The 22,052-nt window shown below is 53.0% G+C and overlaps 7 protein-coding genes across 7 annotated transcripts; 3 read left to right on the forward strand and 4 right to left on the reverse strand.

Annotated features, from left to right (window-relative positions):
• Positions 1 to 2,172: 2,172 nt before the first annotated feature.
• Positions 2,173 to 4,023, forward strand: BU25DRAFT_409579 (uncharacterized protein). The gene is made up of 3 exons (XM_033706081.1): positions 2,173 to 2,394; positions 2,451 to 2,518; positions 2,566 to 4,023. The coding sequence occupies exons 1-3, from the start codon at positions 2,212 to 2,214 to the stop codon at positions 3,872 to 3,874; spliced, it is 1,560 nt and encodes a 519-aa protein (XP_033563304.1). The 5' UTR covers positions 2,173 to 2,211; the 3' UTR covers positions 3,875 to 4,023.
• Positions 4,024 to 5,993: 1,970 nt separating this feature from the next.
• BU25DRAFT_338262 (SNF2 family helicase/ATPase-like protein) lies at positions 5,994 to 9,463 on the reverse strand (the record flags this gene model as incomplete). Its single annotated transcript, XM_033702716.1, has 4 exons — positions 5,994 to 6,453; positions 6,507 to 7,429; positions 7,481 to 8,895; positions 8,944 to 9,463. 4 exons carry the CDS (start codon positions 9,461 to 9,463, stop codon positions 5,994 to 5,996), a joined length of 3,318 nt encoding a protein of 1,105 aa, XP_033563305.1.
• A 1,010-nt stretch (positions 9,464 to 10,473) lies between these two features.
• On the reverse strand, positions 10,474 to 12,797 carry BU25DRAFT_430418 (uncharacterized protein; the record flags this gene model as incomplete). The annotated part of the gene is made up of 2 exons (XM_033708601.1): positions 10,474 to 11,316; positions 11,367 to 12,797. The coding sequence occupies 2 exons, from the start codon at positions 12,795 to 12,797 to the stop codon at positions 10,474 to 10,476; spliced, it is 2,274 nt and encodes a 757-aa protein (XP_033563306.1).
• A 268-nt stretch (positions 12,798 to 13,065) lies between these two features.
• BU25DRAFT_409584 (uncharacterized protein) lies at positions 13,066 to 14,595 on the reverse strand. The gene is made up of 4 exons (XM_033706082.1): positions 14,476 to 14,595; positions 14,323 to 14,429; positions 13,323 to 14,274; positions 13,066 to 13,274 (listed from the first exon to the last, which is right to left on the reverse strand). Exons 1-4 carry the CDS (start codon positions 14,564 to 14,566, stop codon positions 13,138 to 13,140), a joined length of 1,287 nt encoding a protein of 428 aa, XP_033563307.1. The 5' UTR covers positions 14,567 to 14,595; the 3' UTR covers positions 13,066 to 13,137.
• A 104-nt stretch (positions 14,596 to 14,699) lies between these two features.
• BU25DRAFT_409585 (acetoin dehydrogenase-like protein) lies at positions 14,700 to 16,176 on the forward strand. The gene is made up of 3 exons (XM_033706083.1): positions 14,700 to 15,276; positions 15,331 to 15,626; positions 15,677 to 16,176. Exons 1-3 carry the CDS (start codon positions 15,005 to 15,007, stop codon positions 16,117 to 16,119), a joined length of 1,011 nt encoding a protein of 336 aa, XP_033563308.1. The 5' UTR covers positions 14,700 to 15,004; the 3' UTR covers positions 16,120 to 16,176.
• Positions 16,177 to 18,279: 2,103 nt separating this feature from the next.
• Positions 18,280 to 19,963, reverse strand: BU25DRAFT_420526 (uncharacterized protein; the record flags this gene model as incomplete). Its single annotated transcript, XM_033708022.1, has 2 exons — positions 18,280 to 18,962; positions 19,159 to 19,963. The coding sequence occupies 2 exons, from the start codon at positions 19,961 to 19,963 to the stop codon at positions 18,280 to 18,282; spliced, it is 1,488 nt and encodes a 495-aa protein (XP_033563309.1).
• Positions 19,964 to 21,256: 1,293 nt separating this feature from the next.
• On the forward strand, positions 21,257 to 21,559 carry BU25DRAFT_296449 (uncharacterized protein; the record flags this gene model as incomplete). The annotated part of the gene is made up of 2 exons (XM_033701913.1): positions 21,257 to 21,363; positions 21,418 to 21,559. Coding segments are annotated over 2 exons (249 nt in total), but the record flags the coding sequence as incomplete, so codon positions are not given.
• Positions 21,560 to 22,052: the final 493 nt, after the last annotated feature.

Genomic DNA, 22,052 nt, shown 5'->3' on the forward strand with positions numbered 1-22,052 from the left:
GGGGTAGCATACTGCATAGACAATAATGCCACCTCTGACAAGCCAGGGCTGCCCTGTGCTCCATAAGCGCGCACAACAGACAATGCAGCGGTAGAAGTAAACAAACTTCAAAGCTCAATTTCCAACAATTTCCCTTACCTTGTCTCATATCGCCTGCATGCTCTCTACCAGACTTACCCCAGATGCATCCGGAGCACGTTGCTTGTAATCAGGCTATTATGTCTAAATCGATAGATTGTAGATTTTAGATTTCTCAACGGCGACTACAGTTCCAGACACCTGGACTCGACACAACGTTCGCTGATCACTCAGCGGTGCCCAGAGATGACAATGAGACTGTCACGATTGCGTGCATCGATAATCGCTTCACCACGCGACAAGGCACCTTCGCCATGCCACCGGCACATGGCGGATCGGCTGGTGCACTGCAGATGCACTGCACTAATCGGCGCCTTGGACGCTGGACCGGGGGGTGCGGCGTGTCTTGGGCGTGGAGGAGGGCTTGGAATCGGTAGTTAATTTAGTCTGGGAGGTTCGGGGCAGCGCGATAATGACAAACCGAACGACGAGGCAAGCAAGCACGCAAGTGCAGGTAAGCATGGTGAAGGATGCGCAATCGGTGGTGACTGGTGCAACGACGAACCCACAACCCAGGTTTCGCGAGGCCTCGTCTTGCACTGATTGCGGCCGCACTGATAGCGTACCAACAGCTGCTGTCCCATGCTAAACGCGTGCATGTAATCGCTGTAGTGATTATTGTATCAAGTAGGTACCCCAGGGTACATGCAGACAATACGCATTGGCAGTGTAACGATGCGTGCAGTGGTGGATAATTGCAGGTATCCCAAATCAGACAGGCGACATGTTTGAGAAGCCGCGGATCAGCGTTTCCTTTGTCCCGCTGGCATAGGCGCCATGGCCGATTTGCGAGCGAATCGCAGCGGATAATACTCCTTTTACCCGATGTTGCTGCTCGCCTTGGGTGCACTGGGCCCCCGTCAGCGGTGGCTTTGTGTGTGAGCTCCTGCCGCGGACCATGACCGATTGTGCGGTCATGCAGCGCTATGTTAGGATCCCGGTAGCGGAGCAGGCTGATGCTAGGAAAAAGGCCAGGCTGTTGATTACTGTGCACTCCAGATGCCCAAGGTATTGCTGTCTGGAGAAATTGTGCGTGCTCCTTCACGGCGGGGGCTCCGAATGCGGGGGAGTACTACTGAGTGACCAGGCCCCACTGTGGGCCAAGCTAAGAGGGAATCTGCGCTCCGCACTCGAAACGCGGGGAGGAAGACGTTGGAGAGATCTGCGGCTATCAGCAACATCCATCGTGAAAAATCCAGGATGCAAAATTGGCACATGTCGCACAAAAGCGGGCGTTTCGTGAGACAGTCAGAGGCGCCCTGGCAAAGCTTCGATCCCCTGCCGGCTGAAGATGCACTCTCGCCTGTCCGTAGGCCTCATCTGTATCTGCGTGCTGTTTTGGTTATTTTGGCCTAGGTGGTCGTTGTGCCAAGGTCTTGGGTGGCTTTTTTTGCGAGAGATTGCTGGCCGCGTAAAGGGCGCCCAGTCTCGACCAAAACGCTGTCCCGGGGGTTCGAGAACCGCTTTCACCCAACACTTGCCAGAAGCATGCTCTTGGCCCGGTCGTTGGCGGGGTGGCGACTGCCCAAGGGCGATATCTGGCATAATTGACAATGCACCTGGAGTTGGTAATCAATCGTTGAGGTACCGGTACGCGCTCCTGGGTGAAGGACTGGCGGTTGAGATAGAACCTCTACCAGCTGCTAGATCGCGATCAGTGTAGGGTTGCTGGGCGCGAGGCTACAATGTCTCACTGTGTCCAGTGCCTCCCGGTGTAGACGGCGCGTGCGACAGCCTTGACAAGTGCAGTGCCTTTGTGGAACTGTACGCTGCGACATCCAATAGCCCAGTGTCCTTTCCTCTGCAATCTCACTCCGCCACGCTCGGACGCACTGTGTAAACGGCCCAAGCAGGATCCGCCTACGCCGCTCTCTTGTCCAACCGCCCCCATGGGGACCCGGGACCAGTGAGACACTAGCACTGCACTACCCTTGTCCATAGTACTGGGCCTACACCTTTTCGACACGGTAGGTGAGCACTGCGAGTACATATAGAGACCCCGGGCGCCCCCCCGACGAGGTGTCTCTGACTGCACCGCAGGACTCCTGTTTCTCTCCAACACCATCAGGCATCATGGTCGCTGAGAAGAACGCCACCACAGGCCTTGAGGTCACTGACCCTACCCTCCGCTCTGACAACGAGAAGTCGCCGGCCATCTTCAATGACGCTTCTGATGCCAGCTCCAACGGCGTCGGCGAGTACGATGACCTCCCTGACCCAGATGCTGGCAAGAGCGGCGAGGAGCGAGCCAAGCTTGTACGTTCTTTCCTTTCTCGACCTCTCTTTGTTTGCCTCCTACTGACTCCACCTAGGACAAGGCTCTTGTGTGGAAGATGGACCGATGGCTGATCCCATGGCTCTCCCTCCTCTACCTCTTGTCGTAAGTTCGCCTTACATTAATATCTCGATTCTTGCTTATCTCTTCAGCTTCTTGGACCGCACAAACATTGGTAATGCCCGTGTTGCGAAAATGGAGCCTGACCTGCACATGGGTGGCCGCGACTACAACAACGCCCTTACCATTTTCTTCATCTCCTATGCTGGTTTCGAGCCCCTGACCAACATCCTGATAAAGAGGTGGTCTCCCCGCGTCTTCTTCACCGCCATCATCCTCGCCTGGGGTATCATCATGACCCTCATGGGTGTCGTTCACAATAAGGCCGGTCTCCTTGCCTGCCGTTGGTTCCTTGGTATCGCTGAGGCTGGTCTTTTCCCTGGTGTTAACTACTACCTCTCTTGCTGGTACAAGCGCCAGGAGCTCGGTCTCCGTGCCGCCCTGTTCTTCTCCGCTGCTGCTCTTGCTGGTTCCTTCGGTGGTCTCCTCGCCGCTGCCATCACCGAGATGGACGGTATCAGTGGCTACGAGGGATGGCGCTGGATCTTCATCATCGAGGGTCTCATGACCGTCGGCGTCGGTGTCGTCTGCTGGTGGATGACCTTCAACTTCCCCGACACCGCCTCTTTCCTCAGCCCTGACGAAAAACTCCGTGCTCTCCGTCGTCTCCGCGCTGACGGCCAGTCCCGTGCCACCGTTGGCCACATCGACCGCCGTCACGTCTACGCCGCGCTCAAGGACTGGAAGACCTGGGGCTACGCCGTCATCTACATGGGCTGCCTCTGCCCTCTGTACTGCTTCTCGCTCTTCCTCCCCACCATTCTCCTCGGGATGGGCTACACCGGCACCAAGGCCCAGCTCATGTCTGTTCCTCCCTACGCCGTTGCTGCCGCCATGACCGTCATCATTGGTTTTATCGCCGACCGCACGAAGTGGCGTGGCTACTGCAACATGGTCATCTCGCTCATCGGTTGCATCGGTTTCGCCATGCTCCTTGCCACTGACAACGTGCACGTCCAGTACGCGGGTACCTTCCTTGGCGCCGCCGGCATCTATCCCACCGTCTCCAACACGCTCACTTGGGCATCCAACAACGTCGAAGGCTCGCTGAAGCGCGGTGTCATGGTCGGTGTCGTCGTCGGCTGGGGTAACATGAACGGTGTTGTGTCCTCCAACATCTACTCCCAGAAGGAGAAGCCCAGGTACTGGACCGGCCACGGTATTGTCCTTGCCTACATGTTCTTGTTCCTCTTCGGTGGAACAGTCTTCATGCACTTCATGCTCAAGCGCGAGAACAGGCTGCGCAAGGAGGGCAAGCGTGACCACTGGATGTACAATAAGACTGAGGCAGAGATTGAGATCATGGGCGACAACCGCCCTGACTTCATCTACACCACTTAAGTGTGCGTGTTGAGGGTTTCGTTTCTCGGTGACCGGAATAGTTCGATATCATGTCTTGTTCCCAGCCTGGGGCTCGACGAGCAATTTGCATGCGCATAGTTCTCTGAGATATGATTGTTAGCAAATACTCATTTACACTTCAAACTCTGTCCACGTCTTCGTCCCCGAGTACCTTTCCAAGTGCTACAGGAAAAGATCAACGTACCTCATTACCGCACTCTCTGCAGCACCAATGTGTGCCATTAGCCACCAAGCGTGGAAGGTACTCGAGTCTCCGTCCGTGTTTGCATTCGACTTCGCATGTCGCTCGCCAGTGCTCGCCAGTGGCTGCCGAGTTTCTGTATCGCCTTCTCTCTTAACGACACCAGTTCGCATCTCGTTCCCAATTGCCTAGCCGTCTCAGCCTTGTCTTGTTGCGCCCATTTTGAGCCTTGTGGCGCTCATCGCCAAGCTCGTCTTCGCTTGGCACTTGCCGTCGATTGTTGATGCTCGTTTTGGTCCAACGTTCGTCCCGCTCTTTCATGCATGTTTTTTTTTTGAACCAGTATAACCGCACGTTTGTTCGTAGCCATGTTACCTGTACGTTCTCGCAATCGCGACGTTTCCTGAAGGTTGAATGTTTTGCGAGCCATGGTGTCGCGAGGCTGCGGAAATATACAGACCCACCGGCTTTACTTCCTTACCCGCAGCCACACCTCACGCCCATCCGCTCGTCCGGCGCCACACGTGGCGTGTGCAACTCCAACGACATTGACGCTTCGTCGCATATCGTGCGAGACTTGCATCAAATTGAGTGTCGTCCGTATCCCTGTTGAATATCGTGTCGGAGGAACGCGGTGCTTGTAGTGCACTCAACAACTTGACGGGTCTGACATGCAGTAGATTTGGGAAGTGGATGTAGCGATGTACGGTTGATGAAGTTGATTTGGGATGTTTTATTATGCTTTGCAAAAGTCTAGGGCCCCCCTTTGTTTGGTCGCTCAAGAAGAGCGTACCAAGAAGTCGAAGTAGGGGGGGGGGTTAGGGGCTTGATCGGAGGATATATATGTGGGCTTCTCCACTTGCTAGACCCTGAACCAGACCTTCACTACCACTCGGAAGCCACAGACGTAGCAGAGGTCGGGTCAACGTCACTGTTCTGTCTAATCTCTTACCTCTCCACCATTATTCTTCTTCTCAATTTTGGCTGTTCCTTAACGTGCATCCATCTACAAGCATCACCAGCATACTCAGCTTGACAAGGCGATTAATTAGATACCCACATCACGTATGCGCCCCCTCCTCTTCTTATAGCTGCCTATATGGGTATAGTTCTTTCACAAAGGAGGGGGACCCAATACTTTTGCAAAGCACCGAGATGTGGCAGCGTGCTTGTTGATAGTAGACTTGCTGCTGGCTGGGTGGGCGATGCGGCAAAGCAAGTGAAACCGATGCTAGTCTGGCAGTCGACTGGGCATATTCAACGATGGCGCGGTCGAACCCATCCATCTGCCTCGCGAAGAGCAGACTCAACTCGTCCGGAACTGCAACTGCATGTCTGGCTAGGGCTAAGCTAAACTTTTATATCTCCATCTTCTCCACATTCTCTTAGCGCTCCCTATGACCAAGTCATGGAGCTACAGCCGCAGGATTCGAATATTCGTCAGCCACGCGCGCCAAGTATCGTGGCCGGAGACCAGTCCGCTAGGCTACGCTGAAGTGTCATCACATGTCTCTTTCAGCTGAACGACAGAAGAAGTAAAAAGCAACAACCTCAATTGTTCCAAGTTTGACCAGTAGACATGCGGTTTCAAGTGCAAGCATACACAAGAGTCAGCGAAGGCATTCAGGAGCAGTACAGCTTGTAAGATCCTAGCGTTATGGATGAATTTGCCCTGTATGTCGTGCACGGCAATGCTGACTCTCCACGATCGAGTCTATGAATGCTAAAAATTGCCGAAAACGAGCACTCTAAGTACGCCAGGAGAGCAGTCGCCGAGTGCCACAAGAGATATGGCTGCGCCGACATCTCTGCTTCCAAGTAGATGATTCCCTTCCAAGATGATCCAAGATGCTCGTGTATATCTTCGCCCTGTGTGACTTCGACAGACGACCATGCCAACCAACGTCATGCGCTCGCTCATCTGAACAAACTCCTCAACTCCTCCAGCCTTCTCTTCGAATCCTCCCCCTTACTCCTCTTCCCCCTCGCCATCGTCAGGTCCGCAAGCGCCTTCTTCTTGCCCTGCAGAACCAACATCTTTTCCTCAAAGCTCTTCTCCATAATGAACCTCTTAATCGTAACCTCCCTGTCCTGGCCCAAGCGGTGCACGCGATCCACAGCCTGCGCTTCAGCAGCAGGATTGAACTGGGGCTCCATCATGAAGACTTTGTTGGCGGTGGTCAGATTGAGGCCCAAGCCGCCGGCGCCGATCGAGACGAGCATGACGCGGATGCACGGGTCTTCACGGAAGACGCGCATGGATTTGTCGCGCGCGTCGCGGGACATGCGGCCGTCGAGGCGGACGTAGGTGTGCGAGTGGTTTTTGAGAGCGATTTCGATGAGGTCGAGGTGGGTTGTCCAGCTGGAGAATACGACGCTGTGAGTATCGTTAGCGAACCTGATTTTATGATTTTGAAACTATGCACTTACCTCTTGATCGGGCGCTCGTCAGGATGATCGTGACTCCACGCGTGGAACTCCGCTAGGTCGTTGAGCAAAGCCTGGGTCTTTGTGTGCGGGCCCGCGTAACTGTTGATCTTCTTGGAGAGCTTGGGGTCCTTGCGCATCTTGTCGCGCTCGTCGCAGAAATCTTGGTAGTCGTTGCGATTTAATTCAAACAAGGAGGGCTTGACCCTGTCCTCACAGAAGTGGCACCTAACCATGCCATCCTCGCTCCTGTTGTTGGTGAAGTCTGTTCTCAGCTTCTTCGTGTGCTTCGGGCAGACAACGTGATAACACGACGTCATGTGGCCGATCAGGTTAGGGGGGTCGCCGTCCTCGTCCTCATCATCTGTGTCGACGTCGTTGAAGACAGATTTGTGACAGTAGGCGCACAGATCCGCGCTAGTCTGTCCGAGCATGTCGAGCATCTCGTAAGCCTGTTGTCGTGTAAGAGATGGCAGCTCTTCTTCCTCGTCGCCAATCTCCATAGGCTGATCGGACGACATGCCATCTGTTGTCTTCAATGCCTCTTCGCTCAGCAGGTCACGACCGTGAGCGCAGATGAGTCGAAGGTTGAGAATAGCCGTCAGAATGCGTGCGTATGAGTGGCCTCCCATCTTGTCGCCTGTTGTGACGGCATTAACCTTGCGCTGTGTATCCTTCTCGAACCAGTCGTGAAGCTGCTGCTCGGCCTTGGAGAACTTCAGCCTGACAATCATGTCCTTGCGTCCCGGCACTTCGTTCTTGATGATTTCCTTTGTCCGGCGGATGGTGACTGTGCTGACTAAAAGCTGTAGCTTGGGAATGACTTCTGGATCGGCGGCCTTGAACGGGCTGAGAATGTAGAGGTTGAAGCCATAAGTTGAGTCGAAGGGATTCAGCTTGATGAAATTGAACAGCGCACCAAGATCCTGCATACAAGGTCAGTGTGCGCCCGCACTATCCCAGAATGTGAAACTTACCTCAAGACGGTTCTGAACAGGGGTTCCGGTGACTGCCCATCGCCGCTGTCCTGGGAGCGCGATTGTAGCCTTCGACTGCGCCGTAGGGTTGCGAATGGTGTGGGCTTCATCTAATACGATGCGAAACCAGTTGATGTAAGGTAGTGCACGCTTCCTGTCAAGCATGTCTTTGGCGATGATGTGATAGGTGGTGACGACGATGTCGTTGTCTGCCAACTCATTCGGTCTCACGTCGAATCGCTCGCTGCCATGATAGCGCGTCCACTTGAGTGCGCTGCCGGCAGGGAAGTGGTCCTTGATCTGCTCTTTCCAGTTTGTCATTGTGCTAAGAGGGCAGACAAGAAGAGTGGCTCGACTGTTGATGACTGGTTGAATGGCTGATGCGTTGTTGTCCTGGTTCCGCGGAGGCTTCTTTGTCGCAAACTCTCGAGAATCCTTGATGGAAGAATTGTCAGCAACAAGAGAGAGGACACTGAGTGTCTTGCCCAGACCCATTTCATCTGCGAGAATGCCACCTCGACAAGGCTTGGGCTTCTCTTCCTGTTCCAGACCGGTGATGACATGGATGAACTTCTTACGGCCGTTGTCGAGATAACGTGGCTTCCAAAGCGGATCAGATCTGTCACCCTCTTCGCCAGTAAGTTCTTGCTCCCTGTTCCACATGAAGTGTAGGGCCTGCTTCTGGTGAGGGTAGAGCTCGGTCTTGATGTGTGAAGACGGTTCGCGTATGGGTACTTCTTCTGAACTGCCAACAACAGAGTCGAACACGTTCTGAACGTCGTCGCGAATTTCGTCGACGCTACGCAGAACGTAGTTGGCCATTGACATGGCCGAAGCATGGCCTGCACGCATGTTTGTGTGGGCATCAAGAGTCGGATGCTGCAGTTGGACTCTCGTAGCGGCTTCCTGCGTTTGTGGGTTGAAGTAGTCGTACCTATCAAGCTCCCATTGCGGCCTCGTCAACTTTGCGTTCTTGTTCTTTAGGTACTTGCTGATGCCGTGAGCGTTCTTGCGCGGACAGTACAACTGCAGAGTCATCGATATGAGCGTATGGTGTTGGGTTCCGGGTGTAGTGGGTTCACCTCCCGATCGCTTGCGTGGGTCAGTCCAAGCCATCCACATCATGCCATTACTCTTAGCACCATCTATGAGCGGAACGATGGCTTGCGCAGTCTTGCCATCGACCTTGCCAAACTCCTTGCCCGCAGCGTCTGTGACGAGAATTGCGATGTCGGATCGTTGACCGGCTCTCCGAAAGGCCACTTTGATTCTGCCCAGCGCGCCGTGGTTGCCGATGTACTTCTTCGTATCGGGAAATGGCACAGTATGCATCATAATGTATGCCTGCTCGACCTTGCCAATGCAGATCATTTGGGACATGTTGTCCTGGACAACCTCAACTTCGTCATCATCGCCTGAGAAGGGTCAGCATGCTTTAAGCGCAAGAAAAGTGAAGTACGCACTCATCGTGAGGTCGACCTGGGCGGGTGGAGGTACAGGAGTGTTCCCGTTCTTGTTTAAGTCAAGAGCACTGCCGCCACCGAAATGAGCACCGTTCGAAGACTTCTTCTTGCGCTGCTGCTCTTCGGCCGTCTTGACACGCTTTGCTGGAGACGCGGCGCGCTCTTGAACGTTGTGCAGGCGCTCTACAAGCGATACTTGACCGGCACTGTTGGGGACGGCGCGGCTGCGCTCGCTTCCTTCTGACGAGGATGCTGGTCGCTTCGGTGCTGACTTTGGGTTGAGGAGCACTGCAGGGTCAAAGCGAGGGGTTGCCGGTGGTGTCTGGTTCTGCTGCGCGGCTTGTTCAGCTGGAGAAAGTAGCGTTAGCGCGGTGTCAGGAAAAGCAGTGCCAGGTAATAGGCCGTAGGGTGTTGCTTGAGTGAAGTGGTTGTTGGCGGGATCATGTGACTCGTCTATCCACTGCTGCACGGCGAGTGAATATGTAGGTGAATTCGCGCCATACAGCGAGTCATCGCCCATATCGAGGTCGACTGCGTCGACATCCATGAAGGCTGGTGATCAGAGTGAGGAGTGTAAAAGGATGAGAGAGGGTAGGAGAAAAGGAAAAGGGTACCTTTCTTGCGCGCCCCACGGGGGTCAAGTAATAGAGCCGGATTCATAGTGTACAGATGCAAACAGAGGTGTTGTTACAGGTGAGAGCGCGCCCGCAGGCTTCAGCCAATCCAGCTGGCTAGATCCCAGCTCTTTCTGCAATGCTTTGATGCTCGCTGGCACAGCGCATCTAGCATCAGAATGTCAAGAAGTTGTGGGCTCGTCGCTGCGATATTTTTTCTTTCATAGAGGTTCCGGATCGACCAAAGAGGCCCTTGTTGAATAGGGCAAACTGTTCTGAAGCCAGCAAGGTCGATTGTTGTGCGTTGATCTTTGGCGTCGACGCGGTTGAGGTACAAGGTCACGCGCCACTCAGATCTGGGGGCCGTGCAAGTGAAGGTAGAGGATCCGGTAGTGTGCTCTTGGGACTCATATCGCGATCCGGAAAAGGGGGTATCAGAAAGCGCGCTGTTCACAAATGCATTCTGGCGAGAATGCGCGCTTTGCAGCAAGCAGTGATAAGATTCTTGGACGTGGTCGACTTTCACGTTCTGTTGAAGATGGCACTAGCCACACGGGCCCACGCGATTCGCTGCCTACCAAAGAGATCATATGATGTCTCATCTTTTGCACCTTCCCGAAGCTTTGCAACCACCACAACCCAGCAAATCGCTCACGCGTCTCCACTCTGAACCCCAGCTGGATAGGAGATTTCGCCACAGGATTGCATCTGGCGCAGAGGAAAATGGATATCATGAAACTTTTCGACAGAGCAGCTGTGCGCCGCCTCGAAGTCTATGTTACTACGACAATGTATGATGTTGCTACAAGGTTGCATCCAGCCAACGCCATCATGCAAAACGCCCAATCCAACGCCCGCTATGCAAAATGCCTCCCTTTTCGCACGTCCATATCCGGTATCATTGCTACAATACTCATTAACACCACGTGAAGACTGGGTTCCTGCCCTTGACCATTTCAAGCCTCTCCACGATGACCTTCTTGCGGTTGCCCTCCATGTCCTCGTTCGCTGCGTAGCCCAGATCGCCTTCGTCTTCGTCATAATCGTCTCTACGTAGGTTGAGAGAGAATCGCCGCTGTCGCCTGCTGCTGTCGCGCCGGGGCATGTCGTGGCTCATACGCGAGCGGTGGGCTGGTCTGCCGTTAGACTCTGGCATCTTTCGACTTGGCCAGGGCACGTCGTTGACCGTTGCGGGAGACATGGGGCCATTCGTGTTGGCAGCGCGCCGAGCATCGAAGGACGAGGAATCGCGAGTGAGATTGAAGCGATTCTCATGTGCTGAGTCGAGAGGTGGGGAGTTCATGAGAAGGTCAGGTTGTGGTTTCTGTGGTGGGGTCTGGAGCGCTGTAATGTCCATTTCTTCATGCTCTTCATCTAGCCTTTGCTGCCGACTGGGCTGTTGCTTGCGCCGCATCCCAGCTGAAGGTGCACGCAGAGGTACTGCGATGGGTATCTCAACGATGTCATCCCAGACGCACACACGTGCCCGTCTTGTCAGCTCTAGTGGGCCGTGGTCGGGCGTCTTGAGTGTCTCCACCACGTTCCATGCTTGTCCCTTCATGACTGCAATCTGCTTTGCGTACATGCGCTCCTTGAAGTCTGCATCTTGGGAGAAGCACTTCCTCAGCGCCGTCTGTGTGTCACTCCACCATTGTTTCGACGTGAGAAGCGGAAGGAAGTGCTTTCGAGTGGCTTCGGAGAAGGGCTGGCCGATGAGGGAGACGGGCAGAAAGAGCCAGCCGAAAGGATAGCTGCGCCACTATCGCAAGGTCAGCAATCGCTTTAACGAGATTGTGCGGGGCTACTCACAGCATCGGGGTGCTTCCATGGCCACGACAAGCTGTTGTCGATAGCACCAAGCGTGATTTCCGGCGTAGGTCCATTCTGCATAGGTGTATTGGAGCGACTCGATGCCCTCATTGGCTCCCTGCGTCCGTAAGGGTCCAGCTCTGACATCGACTGCCGTGTGTACTGGCTCGGTGCGTCCTCCCCGTCTACTTCGTTGTTCAACTTCGGCGGCTCAGCAATTATCGTGGCTTCTTGTGTCTTCTGGTCGATCTTGATCATCCAGTTGTCCAACCCTCTATCCGTGTTGCGCATGATGTAGTCGAGAATGACCAGCTTCTCCAACTGCTCCCTGAACGACTGTTGTAATGCAGGTGCCCAGAAGCCTCGTCGCCGCTGTGGATCAGGCGTGCCTGGTCGCTCCTCATCGTCTTCGTTGTCAGACAATGGGCCACTCGGTCTGCAGTCTTCCGCCCACCTTCTTCTCTTCTTACGAGAAGCCGCGTTCAAGCTCGAGGTATGCTGGTCTGGCCAAGGGTTCTCCTTCAGGAAGACGTTTGCATCCTTGAAGCCCTTCAAGAAGACCTGGAAACTACCAGGCTTCTCTGGAAAGGGGTTTCTCTTCCTGTAGAATGCCCGCCTTTCCCAGAAATCGTAGTAGAAGGACTTGGAAGAGAGATTGACAATATCCGTGTAAGGCACGATGTTCGTTCGCAGTTGGGTATCGAGGACGTATGCGGCGGCTTCGGAGATGTAGCTCAAGTTTGGGATGAGGCAGGCGCGTCCGAAGAAGAAGGGGAACAAATTGCGATGTATCCACTTTGTCCACTTGGGATTTCGCGACGCATATGGCTCTTCGTCCTTCGGTTTGAAGACGCCCACAACCTTGCCCTGTGTGTTACGTGCAAAGTAGCTGCCTGAGCTGCCCTGTGTGATGAGCTTTGGGTGGACGCCAAGCTCGATGGCTGTTCGAACGCTCTCCACGATGTCGTCAAACTGCAGCTTTGTCATGCGTTCTGGTGGGCCAGCTCCATCGTAGTCGAACTGTAGCGACTCTGCCGTTGCTGGTCGCACACCGTCTGGTGCTTGGAAGACAGAATGGTGTATCTCGAGCTGTTCGTCGTCTGGGTCCTCCTTCTGCTTCTTGAACTTGAACTTCTGCGCAATCTCGTCTGCCCAACGCTCGAATCGCGCGTTTATGGCTTTGATGTCGACGCCTGAATTCGACCGATGTCGGCGGCTGGTAGATGTTCGACGTGCGCTGGGTGATCCTGGAGCTGAATCACCCGGCATGCGCATGTGCGAGCTTCGTGAAGGCTGGATAGGAGCATATTGCTCGTTCGATAGGGAGTTCTGGTGGAAGCCATCCTCAGATGCGGCGTCGGAGTCCTCTTCCTCCTCGGCCTGCGCTATTCGAGCGTACCCTGACGTCGGCGGCCGTTTGTCCTTGGGCATGGTGAGGAAACGAATGTGTGTGTGTTTGTGAAGAGAAGGACATCTGGCTCTTCGAAAGAAGCATTGATGGAGCTAGAATTACTGGGGAATGACGATGGAGCTGACGCATGTTCCCAGCCAATGGTTCCCGCCTAGCGTCGGCTATCTAGAAGTCGCCGGTTGTCACATGCCAGCTGTTCGCCTAGGCCATCGAACGTCTCCAGACTTGTACGTGATACGAGAGACTTGTCTACAGTCTGCCTTTTCGAGATTAATCGTGTGTGAATGGACAAAATTCTGACATTCTGGGTATCGTGGGTCTAAACAACAGAAGGAGCAGCCTGCGCAACGCTTTCCTCACTCAAAAGCTATCGTCCAGATCAACTTGACGTCTGACAACACTTGGACTATCATCCTCCATCCCACTTGTCGTGTCAGTAAAATCACCTCCGGCAGTCATCAGCAGGTCATCAACGATGCGCCTGCTGGCTTCTCGAGCTGTGAAGATGTTGGTAAGATTATTGAATGTGACTATGTGGTACGTACCAGGTGTCTGCAACAGTTTCGTCTGTGGGATGTGGAACTGAATTGTCTTTGGTGGACTGATGTCGAGCTCATCATCATCGCTGTAGTCGACATAGTCCTGGTCTTTCCCCATGCTCGTAGGCGTTTTGCCCTTGGCAGGCGTTTGTACGCTCACACCAGGCGTACGAGGCGTCTTCATCGGCGAGAAGATATCTGCACGCAGCTGAGGTGCCGGCGAGGAGGGAGGGGAAGAGTCGTCCCATTTGGGCAGCCTTGGATTGGCTGCAGCTCCTCGGGGGGTGGGCGCCGCACGATGCGCAGTGCCCGGAGTGAAAGCACCAGTCGGCTTGTACTTCCTCGGGCTAATGAGAGGTGTAGCCTGCACACGGAACGTCTTGTCCAGGACACGGTGCATGAGTGGGTCCTGGTTGAAGTGCGGCTTCTTCGAGGTTGTGGGCTGGACGAAAGGTGAGGAGTCGAAGCCCATCATGTCTGGAAGAGCTTGCGACTTTCCAGGGGTCACAGGATCGAACTTCGGTGCACGAGAACCTGGCGGTCCGCCTTCGAGCTCCTGCCTCAGCGTTTCATATGGCGACGAGAGTCCGGCGAATTGTGGTGCCTCCTCCTCCTCGGCGTCCTCCTCGGCGTCCTCCTCGGCGTCCTCCTCGGCGTCCTCGGCGTCCAACTCATCGCCCTCGCCATGCTTGCCCTTCCTGAGCGATTGCGGCATTCCAGGCGTGCTGTGGCCCATCGACGGCGAGTCGAGAGTCATTGTGTCCTCCACTTCGCCATGGGACGAGGCTGGCCTCTGAGGCGTGGTAGCTCCTCCTCTAATTGCGCCTCCAATCACAGTCTCTTCATCCTCGTATGTTTCCTCTTGTTGTGTGTCGTCCTGCGCGATCGAGTCGTCCTGTGGGGCTTCGTATCCGGAGAGCGAAACGTTTGCGCTGGCTTCGAAGAACTGCTTCCAGAACTGCAGGAGTCAGTATTTTGTTTTGAATGGTGAACGATGGGCGCGCACCTTTGCACCTTCCCAGACCGCCTCAGAGTGCTTTCCATACTGCTCGACAATTGGAAGGATCCCTGTGGTAACGATGCGATGCGCGCGGCTGAAGTTGTGGTCGATTTCTGCGCTGGTCAGTCGCGATGGTGGGGCATCCCCGTGGTTGTTTACCTTGGAGCGTGAGGGTGATGGACTGCTCCAGCTTCTCCAATTCCTCTGTAAGAGACAGGTTGCGATTCGGAGCCATGCTTTGGCGAGACATCTTGTCCGCTGCTATAAGGTGTGCGTGTGTGACGTTGTTTGGTTGGGTTGTTGATGCTACAATGCGCATCTGCTGCACGTTCGCGAAAGGGTCTTGGCACTTCCGCTCTCCCGCCGCAGCTCTCAACCCTCCCCTCTTCTCCGCACTTCTTGTTCCCGCCGCCAGCTTCGTCCGGTCTGCAAACCAACATCGTGTGATGCTCTGGCCATGGGATCCGCGGAACGGTGCCGCTTTGCTGCAGTAGTCGACACGAGCGTGACACGAGCGTGACACGTCTAGCCACAGACTCGTTCTCCATGGACGTCACCTCCCGGACTACCTTAGCCCGACAAGCCGCTGAGCTTCATGGAATGCTGCCGCTTTGAAGACGTGAGAGGGGTTGGCGCATGCTCTGCCTATCCGGTAAGGACCTGTCCCTAGCTCTAGGCTGTGGTACATATGGATCTGGTGCTGCCTCTCGTACCTTTCTTTCTTCCTGTCCACTTGTTCAGGCCCAGTGTAGACCCAACCCGCTCATTGCAAACCCACTGTCTTCTCTATACGCTCTTCATGTCTTTCCGTCTGCCAGCAAGGACGATCTGGCAAGCTTCGCCCAAAATTGCGAGCCTGTCCCGTGTTTCGACCCAAGTGCCACAGTGGGCGCGCAGCTACGCAACGCCAGCAGCAGGAGGGAGCAGGACAGCGATTGTGACAGGATCATCACGTGGAATGTGAGATCACTACGTGGGCAAACAAGCCTGAACAACCAGACTGACAACTGTCAGCGGCAAAGCCATTGCTCTGCGATTGGCAAACGACGGCTACGACATATGTATCAACGACGTTGCGGCGAACAAGGCTGGCTGCGATGAAGTCGCCAGGGAGATCGAAAGTCTCGGCCGCAAGGCCTTCGCATTCACAGCGGACGTGTCGAACCTGAAAGAGGTGCAGGACATGGTGCAAGCGTCTGCTTCGGAGCTAGGCCCTCTGAACACCATGGTCGCGAACGCGGGTATCGCACAGGTGAAGGGTCTATTGGAGCTCTCTGAACAGGACTTCAGGAGGATGTTTGAGGTTAATGGCAAGTTTCGATGCCTCGTGAACATCACTTCATGTTGACCATCCTTTCAGTCTACGGTGTGTTTAACTGTTACAAAACCGCTGCAGAGCAGATGATCTCACAAGGCTCCGGCGGCAAGCTCCTCGGCGCAGCATCTATCGTTGCCTTCAAACCTTTTGCCCTGCTCTCACACTACAGTGCTTCCAAATGGGCTGTACGAGGCATGACGCAAGCCTTCGCCATGGAGATGGCCGAGCACAAGATCACAGTCAACACATACGCACCTGGCATTGTTGGCACTGCAATGTGGGATCTTATCGACGAGAAGCTGGGCGAGAAGACAGGGGCGCGGAAGGGAGATACTATCAAGAAATACACAAACGAGCTGATTGCGCTGGGCAGGACAAGTGTACCTGAGGATGTGAGCAGCACGGTAAGTTTCCTGGCGAGTAAGGACAGCGACTATATGACGGGGCAGACCATCGTCATAGATGGTGGTATCATCTTTACCTGAATCTAGTTATACGTCAAATGCAACGCTTCCACATCAGCATTTGTCCATTTTCCATTGGCTCGACAAAATGAAAGAGACAGCGTTCTTACAATGCGGCTTCTCATTGACGACGCTCATCCTTGAGTTGTTCGACAGTCCACTCTGACAGCGCAACCCATTCATACGTACAGAAGTACAGCGCCACCTGCAACAGTTCCTCACGGCAGCGTACGGTTGAGGTGTAAAATACTCCTCTTTTCCACTTGCCTAACGTCTCATCAACCACAGCTACAACCAACCAAAACAACTCAACAGCATCAGCAAATCCACAAAAAATGTATCGACGCCCATTTCCCGATGGGACTTACGAAGTCTACGACCTCCTTGGCAACCTTATACGTCCCCGCTTACCGCCTCCCATGGACCTCCGTGGAGTCGACCAAATGGATCAACTCGAGGCTCATTACGAGCAGAATAGACTTTTGGATGAAATGGTAAAGCTTTTTGAGAAGCTTGAGAAGAAGGCCAGAGCTCTGCTGAACACGCCAGGGCCTAGTGTTTCGAGGAACAAGGCTGATGGTTGGAAGACGAAGATCAATGATCTCAAGGAGGAGGTGGAGGATATCCTCCGTCCAGGGAGCCCGTGAACAGCGTCGAACTTGTAAGGATGTGGTGATTTCAGTGAGCTCGACAGATGCTTTTTGCTCAATACAGTATCAGGTGCATCATGTTGCATTCTTGTCTATGCATGACCTGTTCTGAATTTTTTTTACCATGATGGGCTACTTCTCAAGCTCACATCGTGTGAGAATTCGCCCTGATCGTCTTCGCTATTGTTACAAGAACGAACAGAAATCGCACTACCTCTGTTCATAAATTGTAATCTCTGTGCCTTCTGCTGCTACCAGTGAGCCGCGCATAGAAAACAAAGCCGTCGTCTTTACCTAGTGTCGGCATACGTCAAAGTGAGCATGACAAAGCCAACGACTGCTAAAGTCCATTTCAATCGTGAAAAAAGATGAACAGCACATTGCCAACTACACATCACATCCACTGACGGTGCTCACAATCGTGCTGTACAACACGTTACAGACAGCACAGCCTATTCTACACGCATCCGTCCAGCTTTACGTCCAACGCATCAACCTAGGCACGTTCCAGAGCATCACCATAATATAAAGTACTCACCTCATCCCACTCAGTACCATCATCTCATCAACCACCATCCAGCATCAACCAGAACAAGTCGACGACTTCAACATAACCAGCAATCATGCCCCTGTACGACAGCGACTCCGACTCGGACGGCTACAGTTGCAGATTCATCCCCCTAAACCCTCACGAAGTCAACCAGAGAAACCGTCGTTGTGATTATTACGAGCGCGAAAGGCGGATCGATCGATTGCAGCAGCAACTTCGGGTGGTCGAAGATACAATCCGTGCGTACCATGATCAGATCAGCAAATTGAACCGCTTGATTAACCGATTGGAGGCGGACAAGCAGGATTTTAGGCGTAGGATTTGGAGAGAGAGAGTGTGTGTGAGTGTGAGTTCTAACGGTCATGCACAGTCGGATTGATGAGCTGCATGAGGTGGGAACTGGCTCGGTAGATGTTCTATGCCCAACGTGATAGACCAATGACATTATCATCGCACCCCTACCCATTCAATTGCAAGCTCCTGACCCTTAACCTAGTATTGTCGAGCTACAGGCAAGGTCGGCAAAACCTGGACTACAGGTAGTAGTATTGCACTGAAAAGGTATATTGCAGAACGAGAAGAACCATCACTGCCAGTAAGAAGTGATTATATATTGTGCGGTGTCGTGATGCATGTCTTGCTACTGGTCGCTAGCTAGTAACTTCGATATTGATTTCGCCTTTTGCCATGACCGCAATCGATATAGGGAAAAGATGACGCTCAACCGTGTGATCGAAAGACATGAGAATCTGGCGACAGGCGATTAGTGTCAGGAAAGGTAGGTTCCGAAGTCCTGCTCTATTTCATGAGCACGAGCTTGCTGAGCTTGCGCTTGCGCCTGTGCCTGTGCTTGGGCTGCCTGAGCCTGGGAGATCATGTTCTGCGGTGTTTGAGACTGGCGCTGACGATTCTGTTGTGAGGCAACTTGAACCGCGTACAGTTGATGGGGATTCCAAGGTTGATCATCTGGATGGAATCTAGTTATGCGGTCGATTTTTTGTGGTGTGCTCTGTTGAGGATCCTGATAGAGATTCTGCTGTGACCCAGATGGAACTGCATAATGTTCCCTTGACGGGGGGTTCCAAGGTTGATCATTTTGGTTGTGTAACCTATCCAAGGGATTGATACTTTGCGGTGTGCTCTGTTGAGGATCTTGCCATTTTGGAAGCTGAACTTTACCACTTCTGTATAGCTTTTCGGCGTGCTGTCGGAAGCGATAGTATAGAGGGTCAATTCCTGCGAGAGCAGTTTGACTTTCGTTTCCTCAGGCCACACGTTGACTTCTGATTGGAATTTTGCACGAATGTCAGGCCCGCAGCTATCCAACAACCTCTTGGCTAGCTGGTTGATGAACGCTTCGTCTCGCTGCAGTTTTTGCAAGTCGTGATGCTGATTTGACCGATCTTGATTAAGGTCGGATGTGCCATCGTTCAAGGCCGATGAGAACATCTTATTGGGCCGTTGGAGTGGAGCGTCAGGAAAGCCTAAGTCGAACTGTTGCTGTGTGTTCTCTTGAAAACCTTGAGGTATACCCAGTTCCATGGTGTCCATTTGATTCAATGGCGAGGTTGCCAGTCTACTTGAGCTTGAGCTTGCGCCTGGCGCTGAAGTTGTCGCATCGCAGACTGTTGTTGCATCGTCGCGGCATTTATGGCTACCCTTTGCTGTGGACTAGTGTTCGCCAGCAGTCCATTGCAGTGTTTGCCAGCGGTCCGTTGCAGTATTTGCTAACGGTCCGCTGCACTGATTGTCCAGCTCATTCGGTTAGCTCGGGTTTGCCTCCATACCCGTTCACGGCTATTCCCTTCTACTATATAGCCCCGATGGATCCTCGCCCTAGCTCTACAAATCAATCAATACTCTCAATCCTTCCACAACTAGTCCATTGTGGCATGCTCTGTTGAGAAATTCGAGACCAAGCCTGGCCCATAGGGTTCATTTGCCCAGGATTCGTTTTGTTCATAAGCCTGTTGTTCTGCATGCGCTGTAATTGTTGTTGTCGTACAGCAGTCATTTGTATCAATTTCTGCTTTATTTCTGCGACATACGGATCCTTTGCCGAGGCTTGCATGAACTCTTGGGTCTCATAGTTGAGCGCGATACGCACAGCTTGCTGTTCTGGTGTCTCCGGCTTGAGCAGCCGGAACTGAGTAAAGAATTGAGAAGTAAGCTGGCCACGTTCTTCTGGGGCAATAGAGTTCTGCCATCCCTGAAGAAATTCGCCCTGCTGCTTCTGGACGTGATAATACCTGACGAATTGGCTATAGTTGGCAAGGTTCGTAGGCTGATGCTTCATCTCTTGGATATTTACGGCTGCATCAAGCTGGTTGTTGCTAGCCGAAACAACTTCTTCGCCCTGACTCTGAGAGAAAGCACCTTCATACTGCGTCTTTTGTAGCCGTTCAATGGGTTGTTGACCTTCCTGAGCGGCGATACCCTGGATAGATTGAGGCTGACTGTGTTCGAGAGAATCATCTTTTGTCCTAAGTAGAAGTCGAAATACTTTCGCCTTGGCGACTCGTCGAATCTTGGGGGGAACGGGGAAGTAACGGCTTACCTCGTGGAAATTCTGACTGTGTTTGTCAAGCGCGGTCTTTTTGTCGAACCCTATGCGGTTGTATCGACAGGTTTCGATGTTGCAGTACACGCGGCGAGAGTGGCCCATTTCATGTTGAGTTTTGAGTTGTTCCGATGCAAATCCTGGTGTTGCCTTTGAACAATATGGGAAGCAGCAACGGAACGCAGTAGATTCATATGATCTCTGGAAAGCGTAAAGCATGGGAATTGAAACACCATCTACCGTGTCGTACGACAGAAGATGGACTACTGCGCGTTCGAGATCGATGACTCTCTATCTACGTACTGCTGGAGACGCATTATTTTGGACGAAGGTATGGGCTTCCCTGGATTGAACGCCAACAAAAGCAGATAAGCTGAAAAGTGGGCAGCACACATAAATCGAAATCATGGGACATCAACTGCGCAAGCGATAGCCGTACTCAAGGCTAGGACTAGATGGGCTATCTCCGGTACTCCGGTTCAAAATAGCCTGATAGACTTCCTTGGACTGTTCAGTTTCCTCCACTTCGTTCCCTACGATGATCCCAAGATCTTTGACGAAGAGATTCCACAGCTGTGGCGAGATAAACCTGTAGATGAAGCAACCGAGACATTCAAGAAGTTCCTCTCATGCGTCATGCTACGTAAAACGACAAAAATCCTAGATTTGCCTGCCCGAACAGACAAAATTCTTCGAGTTCCCTTCGACGAGCAAGAAGAAATATATTATCGCGGCATAGAGATACCTGTGTCCGATTTGCTTGATCAATCACCTGGTATTTCCTGGCCCAATAGGATTCAGCAGATCAACAGGCTCCGGCTTATATGTAATCTTGGGACGTATGCACCTCAGCATTCCAGTCAGGATGAACCGGTAGCACTAGATGGATCTCCTCAAGCAGTACTAGGGGCTCGCCTATCAATGGGGGAAGATATGTGTACGCAATGTCTAAGGCCAGTCAGCCTGCCGTCGACCGATGATGGACTCGGACGTGCGACGAGTTCAAATACCTATTATTCAGCGTGTGGTATGGTATACTGTGCCGCGTGTACATAGCTTCTGGACTTTAGATCTCCGAATCCGTGTGGGTGTATGAACGGCCCAACCTCTTGTCCTTTACTGCCTCTATCTTCTTCTATACGCACCTCGCGATTGACACCTACTCGAAACATATCACCAAGTATGGGTCACATCAGCGATAACGTCAAGGTCTCATTTAAAGTACGTTCACTAATCGAGCAAATCAAAACCTGTCCGACCGAAAAGCAGTAAGTACCCAACTTATGCTGACATGCGTCACTTGACTCATCAAATCCCAGTGTCGTGTTCTCATTTTGGACGTCAAGTCTCGACATGGTAGAACGAGGACTTGCCGTTGCGAACATCGGGTCCATCCACATCGACGGCAGCGTAGCCACTAAGAACCGTGTGCATGCCATAGAGCAGCTTCGCAACGACCCCGAAATTCGAGTGATACTCCTAACCATTTCCTGTGGCGCTTGCGGGTAGGTTATCTCTACGTATGCACACATGGATATCATCCGATTCGTGGTCAACAGGCTCGATCTCACGGCCGCTTCAAGAGTACATCCGCTTGAACCCCAGTGGAATCCATCGCTGGAAGACCAGGAACTTGCTCGGGCACATCGTCTAGGCCAAACACATCCGGTGACGACGGTCAGGTACATCATGAGGGATTCTGTCACGGTTTGGGGTGCTCCTGCCTGTCGTACCTCACCTCCATGAGAGTGACTGCCACGTCACACTAGCGTTGTTTACAGCTACTCACCTATATATACTGTTCGTAGCTTCACTCAATACAACCTCAGTACAATCTTCAACTTCTTCCTTTGCGTACAGTTTTTCCCTGAACTCTGACAGATTCACTCGAAGAAGTTCTTCGCCCCCAGACCGGAACACGAGCTACAATCTGATATCAGAACAGGATATTCTAGAGGTACAAGATCGCAAAAAACTGCTGGCCACCACACTTCTTTCCGACAGTTCTGCCATCAAGGTGAATAGATCCTCATTCATACCCATCACATCATACGAGTTGTACATCGGTGTAGCTGACTATGGAGATGAACAGAACTTGCAAAAGCTGCTCCGCGTGAAGCGGGACCGGACAAGCCACACATAAGATGAATAGCTTCGAACTCATCATCGCTTTTGTGCCGGCCAAAGAATAGAC

The sequence above is a fragment of the Macroventuria anomochaeta genome (genome assembly GCF_010093625.1).
Source record: "Macroventuria anomochaeta strain CBS 525.71 unplaced genomic scaffold BU25scaffold_11, whole genome shotgun sequence".
Classification (NCBI taxonomy): Eukaryota; Fungi; Ascomycota; class Dothideomycetes; order Pleosporales; family Didymellaceae; genus Macroventuria; species Macroventuria anomochaeta.

Excerpts from the sequence above, each read along its gene's own strand:
- BU25DRAFT_409579 (XM_033706081.1), top strand. The coding sequence starts at position 2,212 with ATGGTCGCTGAGAAGAACGCCACCACAGGCCTTGAGGTCACTGACCCT. Across the intron at positions 2,395-2,450 it reads GCGAGGAGCGAGCCAAGCTT|GACAAGGCTCTTGTGTGGAA; the intron begins GTACGTTCTTTC and ends GACTCCACCTAG. Across the intron at positions 2,519-2,565 it reads TCCCTCCTCTACCTCTTGTC|CTTCTTGGACCGCACAAACA; the intron begins GTAAGTTCGCCT and ends TTATCTCTTCAG.
- BU25DRAFT_409584 (XM_033706082.1), bottom strand. The coding sequence starts at position 14,566 with ATGTCTCGCCAAAGCATGGCTCCGAATCGCAACCTGTCTCTTACAGAG. Across the intron at positions 14,275-14,322 it reads CGGTCTGGGAAGGTGCAAAG|TTCTGGAAGCAGTTCTTCGA; the intron begins GTGCGCGCCCAT and ends TGACTCCTGCAG. Across the intron at positions 13,275-13,322 it reads GAAACTGTTGCAGACACCTG|CTCGAGAAGCCAGCAGGCGC; the intron begins GTACGTACCACA and ends ACATCTTCACAG.
- BU25DRAFT_409585 (XM_033706083.1), top strand. The coding sequence starts at position 15,005 with ATGGATCTGGTGCTGCCTCTCGTACCTTTCTTTCTTCCTGTCCACTTG. Across the intron at positions 15,277-15,330 it reads ACAGGATCATCACGTGGAAT|CGGCAAAGCCATTGCTCTGC; the intron begins GTGAGATCACTA and ends GACAACTGTCAG. Across the intron at positions 15,627-15,676 it reads GAGGATGTTTGAGGTTAATG|TCTACGGTGTGTTTAACTGT; the intron begins GCAAGTTTCGAT and ends CCATCCTTTCAG.